This window comes from Hyperoodon ampullatus, assembly GCF_949752795.1.
Source record: "Hyperoodon ampullatus genome assembly, chromosome: 10".
NCBI classification, from domain to species: Eukaryota; Metazoa; Chordata; class Mammalia; order Artiodactyla; family Ziphiidae; genus Hyperoodon; species Hyperoodon ampullatus.
The window spans coordinates 64,049,151-64,062,999 of record NC_136923.1 but is presented as its reverse complement, the minus strand read 5'-3'; the positions used below and the strand labels follow the sequence as shown (position 1 = coordinate 64,062,999).

The 13,849-nt window shown below is 37.7% G+C and overlaps 1 protein-coding gene across 1 annotated transcript in view; it reads left to right on the top strand.

Annotated features, from left to right (window-relative positions):
- Positions 1-1,675: 1,675 nt before the first annotated feature.
- FAM83B (family with sequence similarity 83 member B) overlaps positions 1,676-13,849 on the top strand; it is a 78,586-nt gene continuing 66,412 nt past the window's right edge. The window contains exon 1 of the mRNA XM_079712335.1: positions 1,676-2,122. Coding sequence (XP_079568461.1) covers positions 1,679-2,122 — 444 coding nt within the window. The 5' untranslated portion in view covers positions 1,676-1,678. The remainder of the gene's footprint in view (positions 2,123-13,849) is intronic.

Genomic DNA, 13,849 nt, shown 5'->3' with positions numbered 1-13,849 from the left:
CTGGATCTTTTTCTGATCTTTTCTCCCTCAGCAGAACTTATGGCCCTATTTATTGTCCATTTCATGACTTCTGTCTATGAGTAGTGACTCTTGTTACATATTTTCAGGTAAGGAGTTAATAAATGGTAATGGCTTCCTGGGTCACCCTCCCAAATCAGATTTGATTTTTGGTAAACCTGAGACCAAAAAGTCTGAGTGAAGTGGAAAATTGTAAACTAGGGCAGGGCCACTGACAAAGATGTTTTTGGTCAAATAAGCCCTGTTGTGCTTGTAGCACATCATAAGGTTGTACTTTGTTTGAACCCACACAATGAAGATCCTGACTTCAAAAGCCTGGAAAGTCCCTTATTTGATTGAGATAAGTCCAGTCCAGTATCTCATGCAGGGAATTATGGAACAGATAACATTTTATGGGCATGAGGGATGGGACATGAACTCAGATAGACAGATTTTAATTCCTAAGAGAAATCTGAATTGTCTTTGATGTCCTGAATTTTTTTATCACCTGTATGTTGTCAAGCCATCAAATTTCAGGAGTTCATGCTTTGAACCATCACCTGAATATTCTTGTCACATCCTCACTGAGAGTATGAACTCTGAAAGACTCGCCTAGCTACTTGTCTCTCCTCCACTCCCCTGATACTGCCAGATTAATTGTTTTAAACACAAGTTTTGCTGAATCACAAAAGTCTCCAGTGGCCCTCCACACCTGGCTCCATTTTGTCTATTCAACTTTATCTCCTACCCCTAATACAAGGATCCTCATTTCCAGCAGACCAAGGTTTTTTTTTGTTGTTGTTGTTGTTTGTTTTTTTTTAATTAACTCCTGAATGTACCAAGCGCATACCTGTTCTGTGCTTTTCTTATGTTTTACACTTTTATGTAGGATGAAAATATTCCTTCTTTCCACCTGATGATATTTTTACTCATTGCCCCAGGTTCACCTGAAGCCCACCTCCTGTGCAAGGCTATCCGTAACTCTTTTAGTCCATACTGGTCTCTACTTGCTTTTATTTTGAAAGCATTGACTACGGATAGCACTCATTTTGGCCCTTAGAAATATATGTCTTTGTTCAAAGTGGTAACAAACAGTTTTGTGTGTACATTTCGCCTCTTTATCTAATTAATAAGTTCCTGGAAGACAAGTGTTCTGTGCTTTTTATATTTCATCAGTATATATGTATAACAAGTACTCAGTAAGATTTATATAAATGGCTGGCCAGGCATTGGTTTTCTTCTAATTCTATTTTAAAATATTTTAAAACCAAAAAGAAACTGATCACACCATGTGTAATCCCAGATTAAAGTTAAGAAGGATGGACTTTCTGGATATCAGAGAAGGAAAGTGTATTTCCTTAGATGAGAAATTAAAGTTAGAGGTAACTTGAAAAAGGAATATCAGCTAGCGGTCTGTGAATGGGATTCTGTTTAGCTTAGTTGTGATAGATATGTGAATTATGGTATTATTATTGCCACTTTGGATATGAAATGTATGTCATGTTGAGCTACTGGTACTCATTTTTATGAGTAAATGTAAAAATAACAGTTGACATGGATTATGAAACATCTGATTACAGAATTCTAACTGATCATGATTTCCTTCTTTTTAAATACCCAGATACCTCTCATCCCTGCATGAATGGGCATTTGAAAGTGCCATTGTCAAAGGTCTGCAAGCATGGAGAACTCATCAATGCTTTCCTCCTTGACTGACGAGTGTAAATTAGACAATTACATTGAACCTCACTACAAGGAATGGTATCGAGTAGCTGTGGACACGCTGATTGAACAGGGGTTAGATGCATACCAAGAATTTCTTGCCAAGGAAAGAGTGTCAGACTTTCTAGCTGAGGAAGAAATTAATTATATTTTGAAAAATGTTCAAAAAGTGTCACAAAGCACAGCATATTGTACTGATAATTCCTGCGATGATACCTCATCTTCAGGGACTTACTGGCCCGTTGAGTCTGATGTGGAAGCTCCAAATCTTGACTTGGGCTGGCCGTATGTGATGCCTGGACTCTTAAGGGGGACCCACATTGACCTCCTCTTTCATCCACCAAGAGCACAACTACTTACAATTAAGGAAACCATTCGGAAGATGATAAAAGAAGCAAGAAAGGTAATATTCCTGTTTAAAAATGAAAAATTCGAAATGTGGAAAATCACCAGAGTAGTATAAAAGACATATATGTTAATAAAAGAGTCTATATATTTATAGACCATGCCTATTTCAGGAAATATATATATATGGATACGTAGAAAGGTTATACTTCCCATATCTTGTAAATATCTGAGAGAGTGGTGTTGGCTTCCTGCTACAGGTGGAGAATTCCTTCTCTTTGTCACATACATGAGAGATCTTCACCCATGAAGGCTGAGGTGTATGGATCAGAAAAGAGATGATTTGATGTATTCATAGCCTAAATCACTTACATTTTCCTTAATCTCTGAAAGGAAATATGTGGTTGGCAAATCTGGTGAATTTTTCTTTTTTAACAGGACTGAGCCCTAATTCTTGTCCTGGGTATAGTTTATCCTATTAAATAAAGCATAGATTTTCTTATTTATTTCCTAAGTTGTGTGAAAACAGTAAAAAATCAGGTTTGATAATGTAAAATACTGAAGTAAAGTCCTGAGGTGCTTAGCATTTTAGGGCCTCTGTACTCTCTCTTAAATATTTATATTGGTTTATAAATCTCAGAAATTCTATTTTAGAGCTCAGATAAAACTGTAGAAATGTTCTTTTAATCAATCTAATAAAGCTTCTTGGGAGTTTTCTATGTACTCACCACCATGATGGATGCTTTGGAAACTACAACAAAATTTCCCAGGCTGTTCATTGAGTTTTAAAATATATGAACAAAAAGTTATGATTCTTAACTATGAAGTGTCTATTTCTTAGTTACGGATACTATACAGTATAGAAATTTAGATCTAAAAGGGGCCTTGGGATGAACACGTACACGGCATTGCTTTCTTTCATGTCAACAAGACACAGAGATGCTTGGGAAAGCATGCTTTTATGAAGTACAGACATATTAGACCCTTGAAACCCACAGCGACATGGTAGTTTAGAAGACAGGCAACTAAGAGCCTCCCATTCACATTAGGAAGACACAGTGTTCCGAGGCTACTGTCAAACTCAGGCTTTACAAAAGTAAGGTGATTTTTTTTCCCCTGGACCTTTTAAACTCAAATAACCTGACCTTATAACCATATTAACTCCTTTAGCAGGGTTACATCAAGGAAGCACTATTCCAGTTATTAAACATTAGCTATAGAATCAGGTACATGGTAGGTGTCCAAACTTTCATTGAATGAATTGAACTGTCAGTTCAATTTTCTGAATTGAACCATGAGGATTTTTAAAACTGGACTATCCTGTGCTCTGAGAACAAAGTATACAATTGTATTTTGTGAAACAACAGAAGTCAAGAAAAAAAATGAGTCCTTGTAAAGGTAAAACAACAAATATCAAGTATGAACATTTGTGAATTTCTGTTTGGGGAGATAATATGTTTTTGAACTACAGTGTTAACTGAAAATTGAAAAATACATCAGTGAAGCTTAATATTTGTTATTATGGTAAACTTAGTAGTTATGAGTTCATTAGCCTGCACCACAGTTAATCTCCTATGGGGCATTGCATTTCTGTGACACAAAATGAAATTCAGGATCTAGCATGAGTTCTTGGGCTAGCGCTTACTGGAAACTGAACATTAGTCATGACTGTCTGATGTATTTTTCTTTCTAAAGCGGCAGCTATTTATTTAGTGAGCCTCTAAAAGTAATATCCTGCCTGGTCATTGTCTGCTTAGAATTCCTACTTGAATTAACAAGCTGAGGAACTCAAAGTCCAAACTGTAAAACAATAATGTAATGCTTTGCTTCTCTTTCACCAAATCTAAGTGGCATAAAATAAGAAAGAATTCTACCTTTATACATACCCAAGGTATGTATATTACCTTGTATATACATATCCAAGCTGAATTCAAAGTAAGAGAATTATTAGAACTTTATAAGTTGAGTATATTGAAATTGAATATAAATCATAATAGATTACTTAGTGGTTTTCTTTCCTTTTTTTTTCCCAAAAGCATTGGAGAATGTGTTTGTTTCTAACCAGATGCAATAAATATTGAGGTTAAATGGGCCATAAATGCATGGGATGTATATTTTGCGAATATTTTGGAAATTTCTTCATATGTCACTATGTTAATTTAAAGATTTTTGAAGGATCCAATACTCCAGAGAAGAGAAAGTTATTGACCACATTTTTACAGAATTTTAGACCATTTAGCCCATAACTGAACAAGGTCATGTGAAAAATATTAAAATAAGAAGAGCAAATATTATTATGAAATAACAGCTTGTTGGAACACGTTGCCTTTTAAATATTCTACCTGCTTTTCATGACTATCATTTATTCAGCAGGTAAGTTAGGCTCTTGTAAACCTTCAGAATCAAGCCTGTTAGTTATTATGATAAACTTCTTGTTTCTGAACACTTTTCAGAGGACAAATTCTCTTTATTGGTAACTCTCAATGAATTGTCATGACAGGATGAAATGTATGAAGAGGATGATCTATTTTTTTTCATAAAGTACTTAAATAATGTTTATTTTAGTGAATAGAATAAAGTTTTTTACCTCTGTGAAATTCTTTTGTTAATCAACATTATGAAACTCTATGGAGCTATGAGGCCATAACAAGTAGAGCTAGGAACCAGCAAAGCAGAATCCAGGAAACGATCTCAGAGAAGAATTTAAATTCGTTTTCACTGCTCTGTTTGCAATTAAGATAAGGTGCTTATGAAAATAAATGTGACACAGTGGGAAAAAAATCTTAAAATAATAAAAAGAAGCCAAAAGCAGTTTTCTTAGAGGTCCAAACATTTGAAGTCTGAACATAACCACTGAAAATATTTTGTTTTTGAATTTCATTAATTTATATGCATTTGTTTTATTATCTCTGAATCATTCTGTTTTTATAAGCAGAATATAATCTTTATAGTATTTCAAAAATCCATAGATTTGTTTGTATTTGCTCATTTCATTTATGCCAGTTGTCACTTACAGGTTATTCTGAGAGATTTTTTTTTCTTCTTTTGTTTCCTTTTTATTTCTCTCTTTTTTTTTTCTTTCGGATATTTGCTATTTTGGCTATTTGAGAATTTTCCTTTGGGAAAATCTAATTACAGGTAATACCTTGTGCCCTAAAATGGTCTTATTTTTATTTACTGGCTCTTTCCTAACTTCCTTCTATTTTTCACTGTGTGGTTGACATAATTAAATTTGGTTCAACTTTATAAAGTCTGATAGTATCTAGCAAGACTTTTCCCAGGTAATTATCTGTCTATCAAGAGGTGTTCCCAAGATGATATATGCATTTATTCCTAATTACTGCGACTACCTCTTATGAAAATGTCCCCTCTAATTACTTTAAAAAGTCATCTTTCATTAAAGTCATTTTTCTTCTGTCCACTCAGTGATAAATATCATTAAAGTAATCATTTCTGATACTCTTGAACATGTAAATGTTTAACCAGAATGCTGTTGGCCTCTCTGTTTCCTAATTCTAAGCTAGCATCTTCCATGAGATGTGACTCTTACTCTTGAGAAATATGGAGTCGAGAAGATACATAAGCAAAAGTCTAGTGAGAATTAGAGCAGAAGTGATTCCTGAGGTGCTCTGTCCTGCATCTCCTGAGTTCAGATCTTGGTTGCTCCCTCAGTCAATGCTCCTAGGCATGTCTGTTACAGCCTCAGAACTTTTTTTTTTTTTTTACATCCTTATTGGAGTATAATTGCTTTATAATGGTGTGTTAGTTTATGCTTTATAACAAAGTGAATCAGTTATACAAATACATATGTTCCCATATCGCTTCCCTCTTGCATCTCTCTCCCTCCCACCATCCCTATCCCACCCTTCCAGGCAGTCACAAAGCACCGAGCTGATCCCCCTGTGCTATGCAGCTGCTTCCAACTAGCTATCTACCTTATGTTTAGTAGTGTATATATGTCCATGCCTCTCTCTCACTTTGTCACAGCTTACCCTCCCCCCTCGCCATATCCTCAGCTCCATTCTCTAGTAAGTCTGTGTCTTTATTCCTGTCTTACCCCTAGGTTCTTCATGACATTTTTTTTTTCTTAAATTCCATATATATGTGTTAGCATACGGTATTTGTCTTTCTCTTTCTGACTTACTTCACTCTGTATGACAGACTCTAGGTCTATCCACCTCATTACAAATAGCTCAGTTTCGTTTCTTTTTATGGCTGAGTAATATTCCATTGTATATATGTGCCACATCTTCTTTACCCATTCATCTGATGATGGACACTTAGGTTGTTTCCATCTCTGGGCTATTGTAAATAGAGCTGCAATGAACATTTTGGTACATGACTCTTTTTGAATTATGGCTTTCTCAGGATATATGCCCAGTACTGTGATTGCTGGGTCATATGGTAGTTCTATTTGTAGTTTTTTAAGGAACCTCCATACTGTTCTCCATAGTGGCTGTACTAATTCAGATTCCCACCAGCAGTGCAAGAGTGTTCCCTTTTTTCCACACCCTCTCCAGCATTCATTGTTTCTAGATTTTTTGATGATGGCCACTCTGACTGGTGTGAGATGATATCTCATTGTAGTTTTGATTTCCATTTCTCTAATGATTAATGATGTTGAGCATTCTTTCATGTGTTTGTTGGCAGTCAGTATATCTTCTTTGGAGAAATGTCTATTTAGGTCTTCTGCCCATTTTTGGATCGGGTTGTTTGTTTTTTTGCTATTGAGCTACATGAGCTGCTTATAAATTTTGGAGATTCATCCTTTGTCAGTTGCTTCATTTGCAAATATATTCTCCCATTCTGAGGGTTGTCTTTTGGTCTTGTTTATGGTTTCCTTTGCTGTGCAAAAGCTTTGAAGTTTCATTAGGTCCCATTTGTCTATTTTTGTTTTTATTTCCATTTCTCTAGGAGGTGGGTCAAAAAGGATCTTGCTGTGATTTATGTCATAGAGTGCTCTGCCTATGTTTTCCTCTAAGAGTTTGATAGTTTCTGGCCTTACATTTAGGTCTTTAATCCATTTTGAGCTTATTTTTGTGTATGGTGTTAGGGAGTGATCTAATCTCAAAGTTTTACATGTCCCTGTCCAGTTTTCCCAGCTCCACTTATTGAAGAGGCTGTCCTTTCTCCACTGTATATTCCTGCCTCCTTTGTCAAAGATAAGGTGACCATATGTGAATGGGATTATCTCTGGGCTTTCTATCCTGTTCCGTTGATCTATATTTCTGTTTTGTGCCAGTACCATACTCTCTTGATTACAATAGCTTTGTAGTATAGTCTGAAGTCAGGGAGCCTGATTCCTCCAGCTCCGTTTTTCGTTCTCAAGATTGCTTTGGCTATTCGGGGTCTTTTGTGTTTCCATACAAATTGTGAAATTTTTTGTTCTAGTTCTGTGAAAAATGCCAGTGGTAGTTTGATAGGGATTGCATTGAATCTGTAGATTGCTTTGGGTAGTAGAGTCATTTTCACAATATTGATTCTTCCAATCCAAGAACATGGTATATCTCTCCATCTATTTGTATCATCTTTAATTTCTTTCATCAGTGTCTTATAATTTTCTGCATACAGGTCTTTTGTCTCCTTAGGTAGGTTTATTCCTAGATATTTTATTCTTGTTGTTGCAGTGGTAAATGGGAGTGTTTTCTAGATTTCACTTTCAGATTTTTCATCATTGGTATATAGGAATGCCAGAGATTTCTGTGCATTAATTTTGTATCCTGCTACTTTACCAAATTCATTGATTAGCTCTAGTAGTTTACTGGTAGCATCTTTAGGATCCTCTATGTATAGTATCATGTCATTTGTGAACAGTGACAGCTTTACTTCTTCTTTTCCAACTTGGATTCCTTTCATTTCCTTTTCTTCTCTGATTGCTGTGGCTAAAACTTCGAAAACTATGTTGAATAAGAGTGGTGAGAGTGGGCAACCTTGTCTTGTTCCTGTTCTTAGTGAAAATGCTTTCACTTTTTCACCATTGAGGATGAGGTTGGCTGTGGGTTTGTCATATATGGCCTTTATTATGTTGAGGAAAGTTCCCTCTATGCCTACTTTCTGCAGGGTTTTTTTAATCATAAATTGGTGTTGAATTTTGTCAAAAGCTTTCTCTGCGTCTATTGAGATGATCATATGGTTTTTCTCCTTCAATTTGTTAATATGGTGTATCACGTTGATTGATTTGCATATATTGAAGAAACCTTGCATTCCTGGAATAAACCCCACTTGATCCTGGTGTATGATCCTTTTAATGTGCTGTTGGATTCTGTTTGCTAGTGTTTTGTTGAAGATTTTTCTTTCTATGTTTGTCAAAGATATTGGCCTGTTGTTTTCTTTCTTTGTGACATCCTTGTCTGGTTTTGGTATCAAGGTAGTGGTGGCCTCGTAGAATTAATTTGGTAGTGTTCCTCCATCTGCTATATTTTGGAAGAGTTTGAGAAGAATAGGTGTTAGCTGTTCTCTAAATGTTTGATAGAATTTGCCTTTGAAGCCATCTGGTCCTGGGCTTTTGTTTGATGGAAGATTTTAAATCACAGTTTCAATTTCAGTGCTTGTGATTTGTCTGTTCGTATTTTCTATTTCTTCCTGATTCAGTCTTGGAATTTGTACATTTCTAAGAATTTGTCTATTTCCTCCAAGTTGTCCATTTTATTGGCATAGCGTTGCTTGTAGTAATCTCTCATGATCTTTTGTATTTCTGCAGTGTCAGTTGTTACTTCTCCTTTTTCATTTCTAATTCTATTGATTTGAGCCTTCTCCCTTTTTTTCTTGATGAGTCTGGCTAATGGTTTATCAATTTTGTTTATCTTCTCAAAGAACCAGCTGTTAGTGTTATTGATCTTTGCTATTGTTTCCTTCCTTTCTTTTCCTTTTATTTCTGATCTGATTCTTATGATTTCTTTCTTTCGGCTAAATTTGGGGTTTTTTTTGTTCTTCTTTCTCTAATTGCTTTAGGTGTAAAGTTAGAGTGTTTATTCGAGATGTTACCTGTTTCTTAAGGTGGGATTGTATTGCTATAAACTTCCCTCTTAGAAGCATTTTTGCTGCATCCCATAGGTTTTGGGTCATCGTGTCTCCATTCTCATTTGTTTCTAGGTATTTTTTTGATTTCCTCTTTAATTTCTTCAGTGATCATTTCATTATTATGTAGTGTATTGTTTAGCCTCCATGTGTTTGTATTTTTTACAGATCTTTTCCTGTAATTGATATGTAGTCTCATAGCATTGTGGTCAGGAAAGATACTTGATACAATTTCAATTTTCTTAAATTTACCAAGGCTTGATTTGTGACCTAATATATGATCTATCCTGGAGAATGTTCCATGAGCAATAGAGAAAAATGTGTATTCTGTTATTTTTGGATGGAATGTCCTATAAATATCAATTAAGTCCATCTTGTTTAATGTATCCTTTAAAGTTTGTGTTTCCTTATTTATTTTCATTTTGGATGATGTGTCCATTGTGAAAGTAGGGTGTTAAAGTCCCCTACTATGAATATGTTACTGTCGATTTCCCCTTTTATGACTGTTAGCATTTGCCTTATGTATTGAGGTGCTCCTATGTTGGGTTCACAAATATTTCCAATTGTTATATCTTCTTGGATTGATCCCTTGATTATTATGTAATGTCCTTCTTTGTCTCTTCTAATAGTCTTTATTTTAAAGTCTATTTTGTCTGATATGAGAATTGCTGCTCTAGCTTTCTTTTAGTTTCCATTTGCATGGACTATCTTTTTCCATCCCCTTACTTTCAGTCTATATGTGTCTCTAGGTCTGAAGTGGGACTCTTGTAGACAGCATATATATGGGTCTTGTTTTTGTATCCATTCAGCCAATCTGTGTCTTTTGATGGGAGTATTTAGTCCATTTACATTTAGGGTAATTATCGATATGTATGTTCCTATCCCATTTTCTTAATTGTTTTGGGTTCATTATTGTAGGTCTTTTCCTTCTCGTGTTTCTTGCCTAGAGAAGATCCTTTTGCATTTGTTGTAAAGCTGGTTTGGTGGTGCTGAACTCTCTTAGCTGTTGCTTATCTGTAAAGGTTTTAATTTCTCCACCAAATCTGAATGAGATCCTTGCTGGGTAGAGTAATCTTGGTTGTAGGTTTTTCTCCTTCATCACTTTAAGTATGTCCTGCCAGTCCCTTCTGGCTTGCAGAGTTTCTGCTGAAGGATCAGCTGTTAACCTTATGGGGATTCCCTTTTGTGTTATTTGTTGTTTTTGCCTTGCTGCTTTTAATATGTTTTCTTTGTATTTAATTTTTGACAGTTTGATTTATATGTGTCTTGCCATGTTTCTCCTTGGATTTATCCTGTATGGGACTCTCTGTTCTTCCTGGACTTGATTAACTATTTCCTTTCCCATATTAGGGAAGTTTTCAAATATATTCTCTTCAAATATTTTCTCAGTCCCTTTCTTTTTCTCTTCTTCCTCTGGAACCCCTGTATTTCGAATGTTGGTGAATTTAATGCCATCCCAGAGGTCTCTGAGACTGTCCTCAGTTCTTTTCATTCCATTTTCTTCATTCTGCTCTGCAGTAGTTATTTCCATTATTCTATCTTCCAGGTCACTTATCTGTTCTTCTGCCTCAGTTATTCTGCTATGGATCCCTTCTAGAGTATTTTTAATTTCATTTATTGTGTTGTTCATCGTTGCTTGTTTCATCTCTTGTTCTTCTAGGTCCTTGTTCAATGTTTCTTGCATGTTGTCTATTCTATTTCCAAGATTTTGTATCATCCTTACTTTCATTATTCTGAATTCTTTTTCAGGTAGACAGCCTATTTCCTCTTCATTTGTTAGGTCTATTGGGTTTTTATCTTGCTCCTTCATATGCTATGTGTTTTTGTGTCTTCTCATTTTGCTTATCTTACTGTGTTTGGGGTCTCCTTTTTGCAGACTGCAGGTTTGTAGTTCCCATTGTTTTTGGTGCCTGTCCCCAGTGGCTAAGGTTGGTTTAGTGAGTTGTGTAGGCTTCCTGGTGAAGAGGACTTGTACCTGTTTCTGGTGGATGAGGCTGGATCTTGTCTTTCTGGTGTGCAGGTCCACATCTGGTGGTGTGTTTTGGGGTGTCTGTGGACTTATTATGAATTTAGGCAGCCTCTCTGCTAATGGGTGTGGTTGTGTTCCTGTCCTGCTAGTTGTTTGGCATAGGGTGTCCAGCACTGTAGCCTGCTGGCTGTTGATTGAAGCTGGGTGTTGGTGTTAAGATGGAGATCTCTGGGAGATTTTCACTGTTTGATATTACATGGAGCTGGGTTGTCTCTTGTGGACGAGTGTCCTGAAGTTGGCTCTCCCACCTCAGAGGCACACCACTGACTCCTGGCTGCAGCACCAGCAGCCTTTCATCCACACAGCTCAGAATAAAGGGAGAAAAAGTAGAAAGAAAGAATTAGTAGTAGTAGAAGAAAGAAAGAAAGAAAGAAAGAAAGAAAGAAAGAAAGAAAGAAAAGAAGGAGGGAGGGAGGAAGGAAGGAGGGAAGGAAGGAAAAAAGTAAGAAAGAAGTGAAAGTAAAATAAAATAAAGTAAGATAAAATAAAATAGTTATTAAAATAAAAAATAATTATTAAGAAAAAAATTTTAAAAAACAGAAAGAAAGAAAAACAAACAAACAAAAAACCCCCCAAAAAATGGCCAGAAAGAACCCTAGGACAAATGGTGGAAGCAAAGCTATACAGACAAAATCTCACACAGAAGTGTACACATACACACTCAAAAAAGAGGAAAAGGGGAAAAAATCATAAATCTTGCTGTCAAAGTCCCCCTCCTCAATTTGGGATGATTCATTGTCTATTCATATATTCTACAGATGCAGGGTACATCAAGTTGATTGTGGAGCTTTAAACCGCTGCTTCTGAGGCTGCTGGGAGAAATTTACCTTTCTTTTCTTTGTTCTCACAGCTCCCGGGGCTCAGCTTTGGATTTGGCCCCGCCTCTGCATGTAGGTCGCCAGAGGGCGTCTGTTCTTCGCTCAGACAGGACGGGCTTAAAGGAGCAGCTGAGTCTGGGGCTCTTGCTCACTCAGGCCGTGGGTGGGGGCGGTACGGAGTGCGGGGTGAGCCTGTGGCAGCAGAGGCCGGTGTGATGTTGCACCAGCCGGAGGCGCACTGTGCGTTCTCCCGGGGAAGTTGTCCCTGGCTCCTGGGACTCTGGCAGTGGCGGGCTGCACAGGCTCCCCGGAAGGGGGGTGTGGATAGTGACCTGTGCTCTCACACAGGCTTTTTGGTGGTGGCAGCAGCAGCCTTAGCATCTTATGTCCGTCTCTGGGGTCCGCGCTTTTAGCCGTGGCTTGCGCCCATCTCTGGAGCTCCTTTAAGCAGCTCTCTTAATCCCCTCTCCTCATGCACCAGGAAACAAAAAGGGAGGGAAAAGTCTCTTGCCTCTTCGGCAGATCCAGACTTTTTCCCGGACTCCCTCCCGGCTAGCCGTGGTGCACTAACCCCTTCAGGCTGTGTTCATGCCGCCAACCCCAGTCCTCTCCCTGCGCTCCGACCAAAGCCCGAGCCTCAGCACCCAGCCCCGCCTGCCCCGGCGGCTGAGCAGACAAGCCTCTCGGGCTGGTGAGTGCTGGTTGACACCGATCCTCTGTGCGGGAATCTCTCCACTTTGCCCTCCGCACCCCTGTTGCTGTGCTCTCCTCCGTGGCTCCGAAGCTTCCCCCCTCCGCCACCCGCAGTCTCCGCCCGCGAAGGGGCTTCCTAGTGTGTGGAAACCTTTCCTCCTTCACAGCTCCCTCCCACTGGTGCAGGTCCCGTTCCTATCCTTTTGTCTCTGTTTATTCTTTTTTCTTTTGCCCTTCCCAGGCACGTGGGGAGTTTCTTGCCTTTTGGGAGGTCTGAGGTCTTCTGCCAGCGTTCAGTAGGTGTTCTGTAGGAGTTGTTCTACCTGTAGATGTATTTCTGGTGTATCTGTGGGGAGGAAGGTGATCTCTGTGTCTTACTCTTCCGTCATCTTCCCTTCCACCTCCAGAATTCTTAGTAATACAGAGAAACATTTACTACCAGGTGGCCCATTGCCACAAACGGGAAGGTGGACTAATGATGGGGGCTTCCGGGATTTGATGGGTGTTATACAAGTAACACTGGCCTAGAGGTTTGATAGCTAACTATTTATGGATTGAACAAGTCATAGTACACCACAGGTATCTTCCCTTGTTTAATGAAAGACATGAAGCAAACCATTTTAGGTTTTTTTAAATAGAATGCTCTATCCAATTCTCTAATAGCGCTTACCACCTCAAGATTATTTCAATATGTTATACTGAATTAGTTCATTATATGAATAATATATATTGTGTCATAGTGTGTCACTTTCATCACTATTACTTTGCAGCCATATCCTGCCCAGCTAAGTAATATTTATGTGTTTGTCAGTGCCCTCATTAGACTAGGGTTATCTCTCTCCCGATATTCCTAATTTTTATTAAGAATTTCCTCTCTGCACCCTCCCTCTTCCAACACAAAGAATATTTCTTTGTTTAAATTTGAGTCAAAATTAGTGTCTTCCAAAAAATAGCTTTTGCTTAGTAAGATTTAATGACATTAGTATCCTGTGACATTAATTTGAACAGCTTTTCTTTGAATAAAATGCATTATATGTGTGTGTATATACGTGTGTGTGTGAGTGTGTGTGTGAGAGAGAGAGAGAGAGAGAAAGAGAGCGAGAGATCTTGTTAAAAATCTTTTTAAAATTGTACTGACTTTACCATGTTAACTCTCACTGTGTCTGCATGGGAATACTCTCTGTATGCCAAACTCCTGGTTCTCTATTCCTATCCTGCACTACTAACA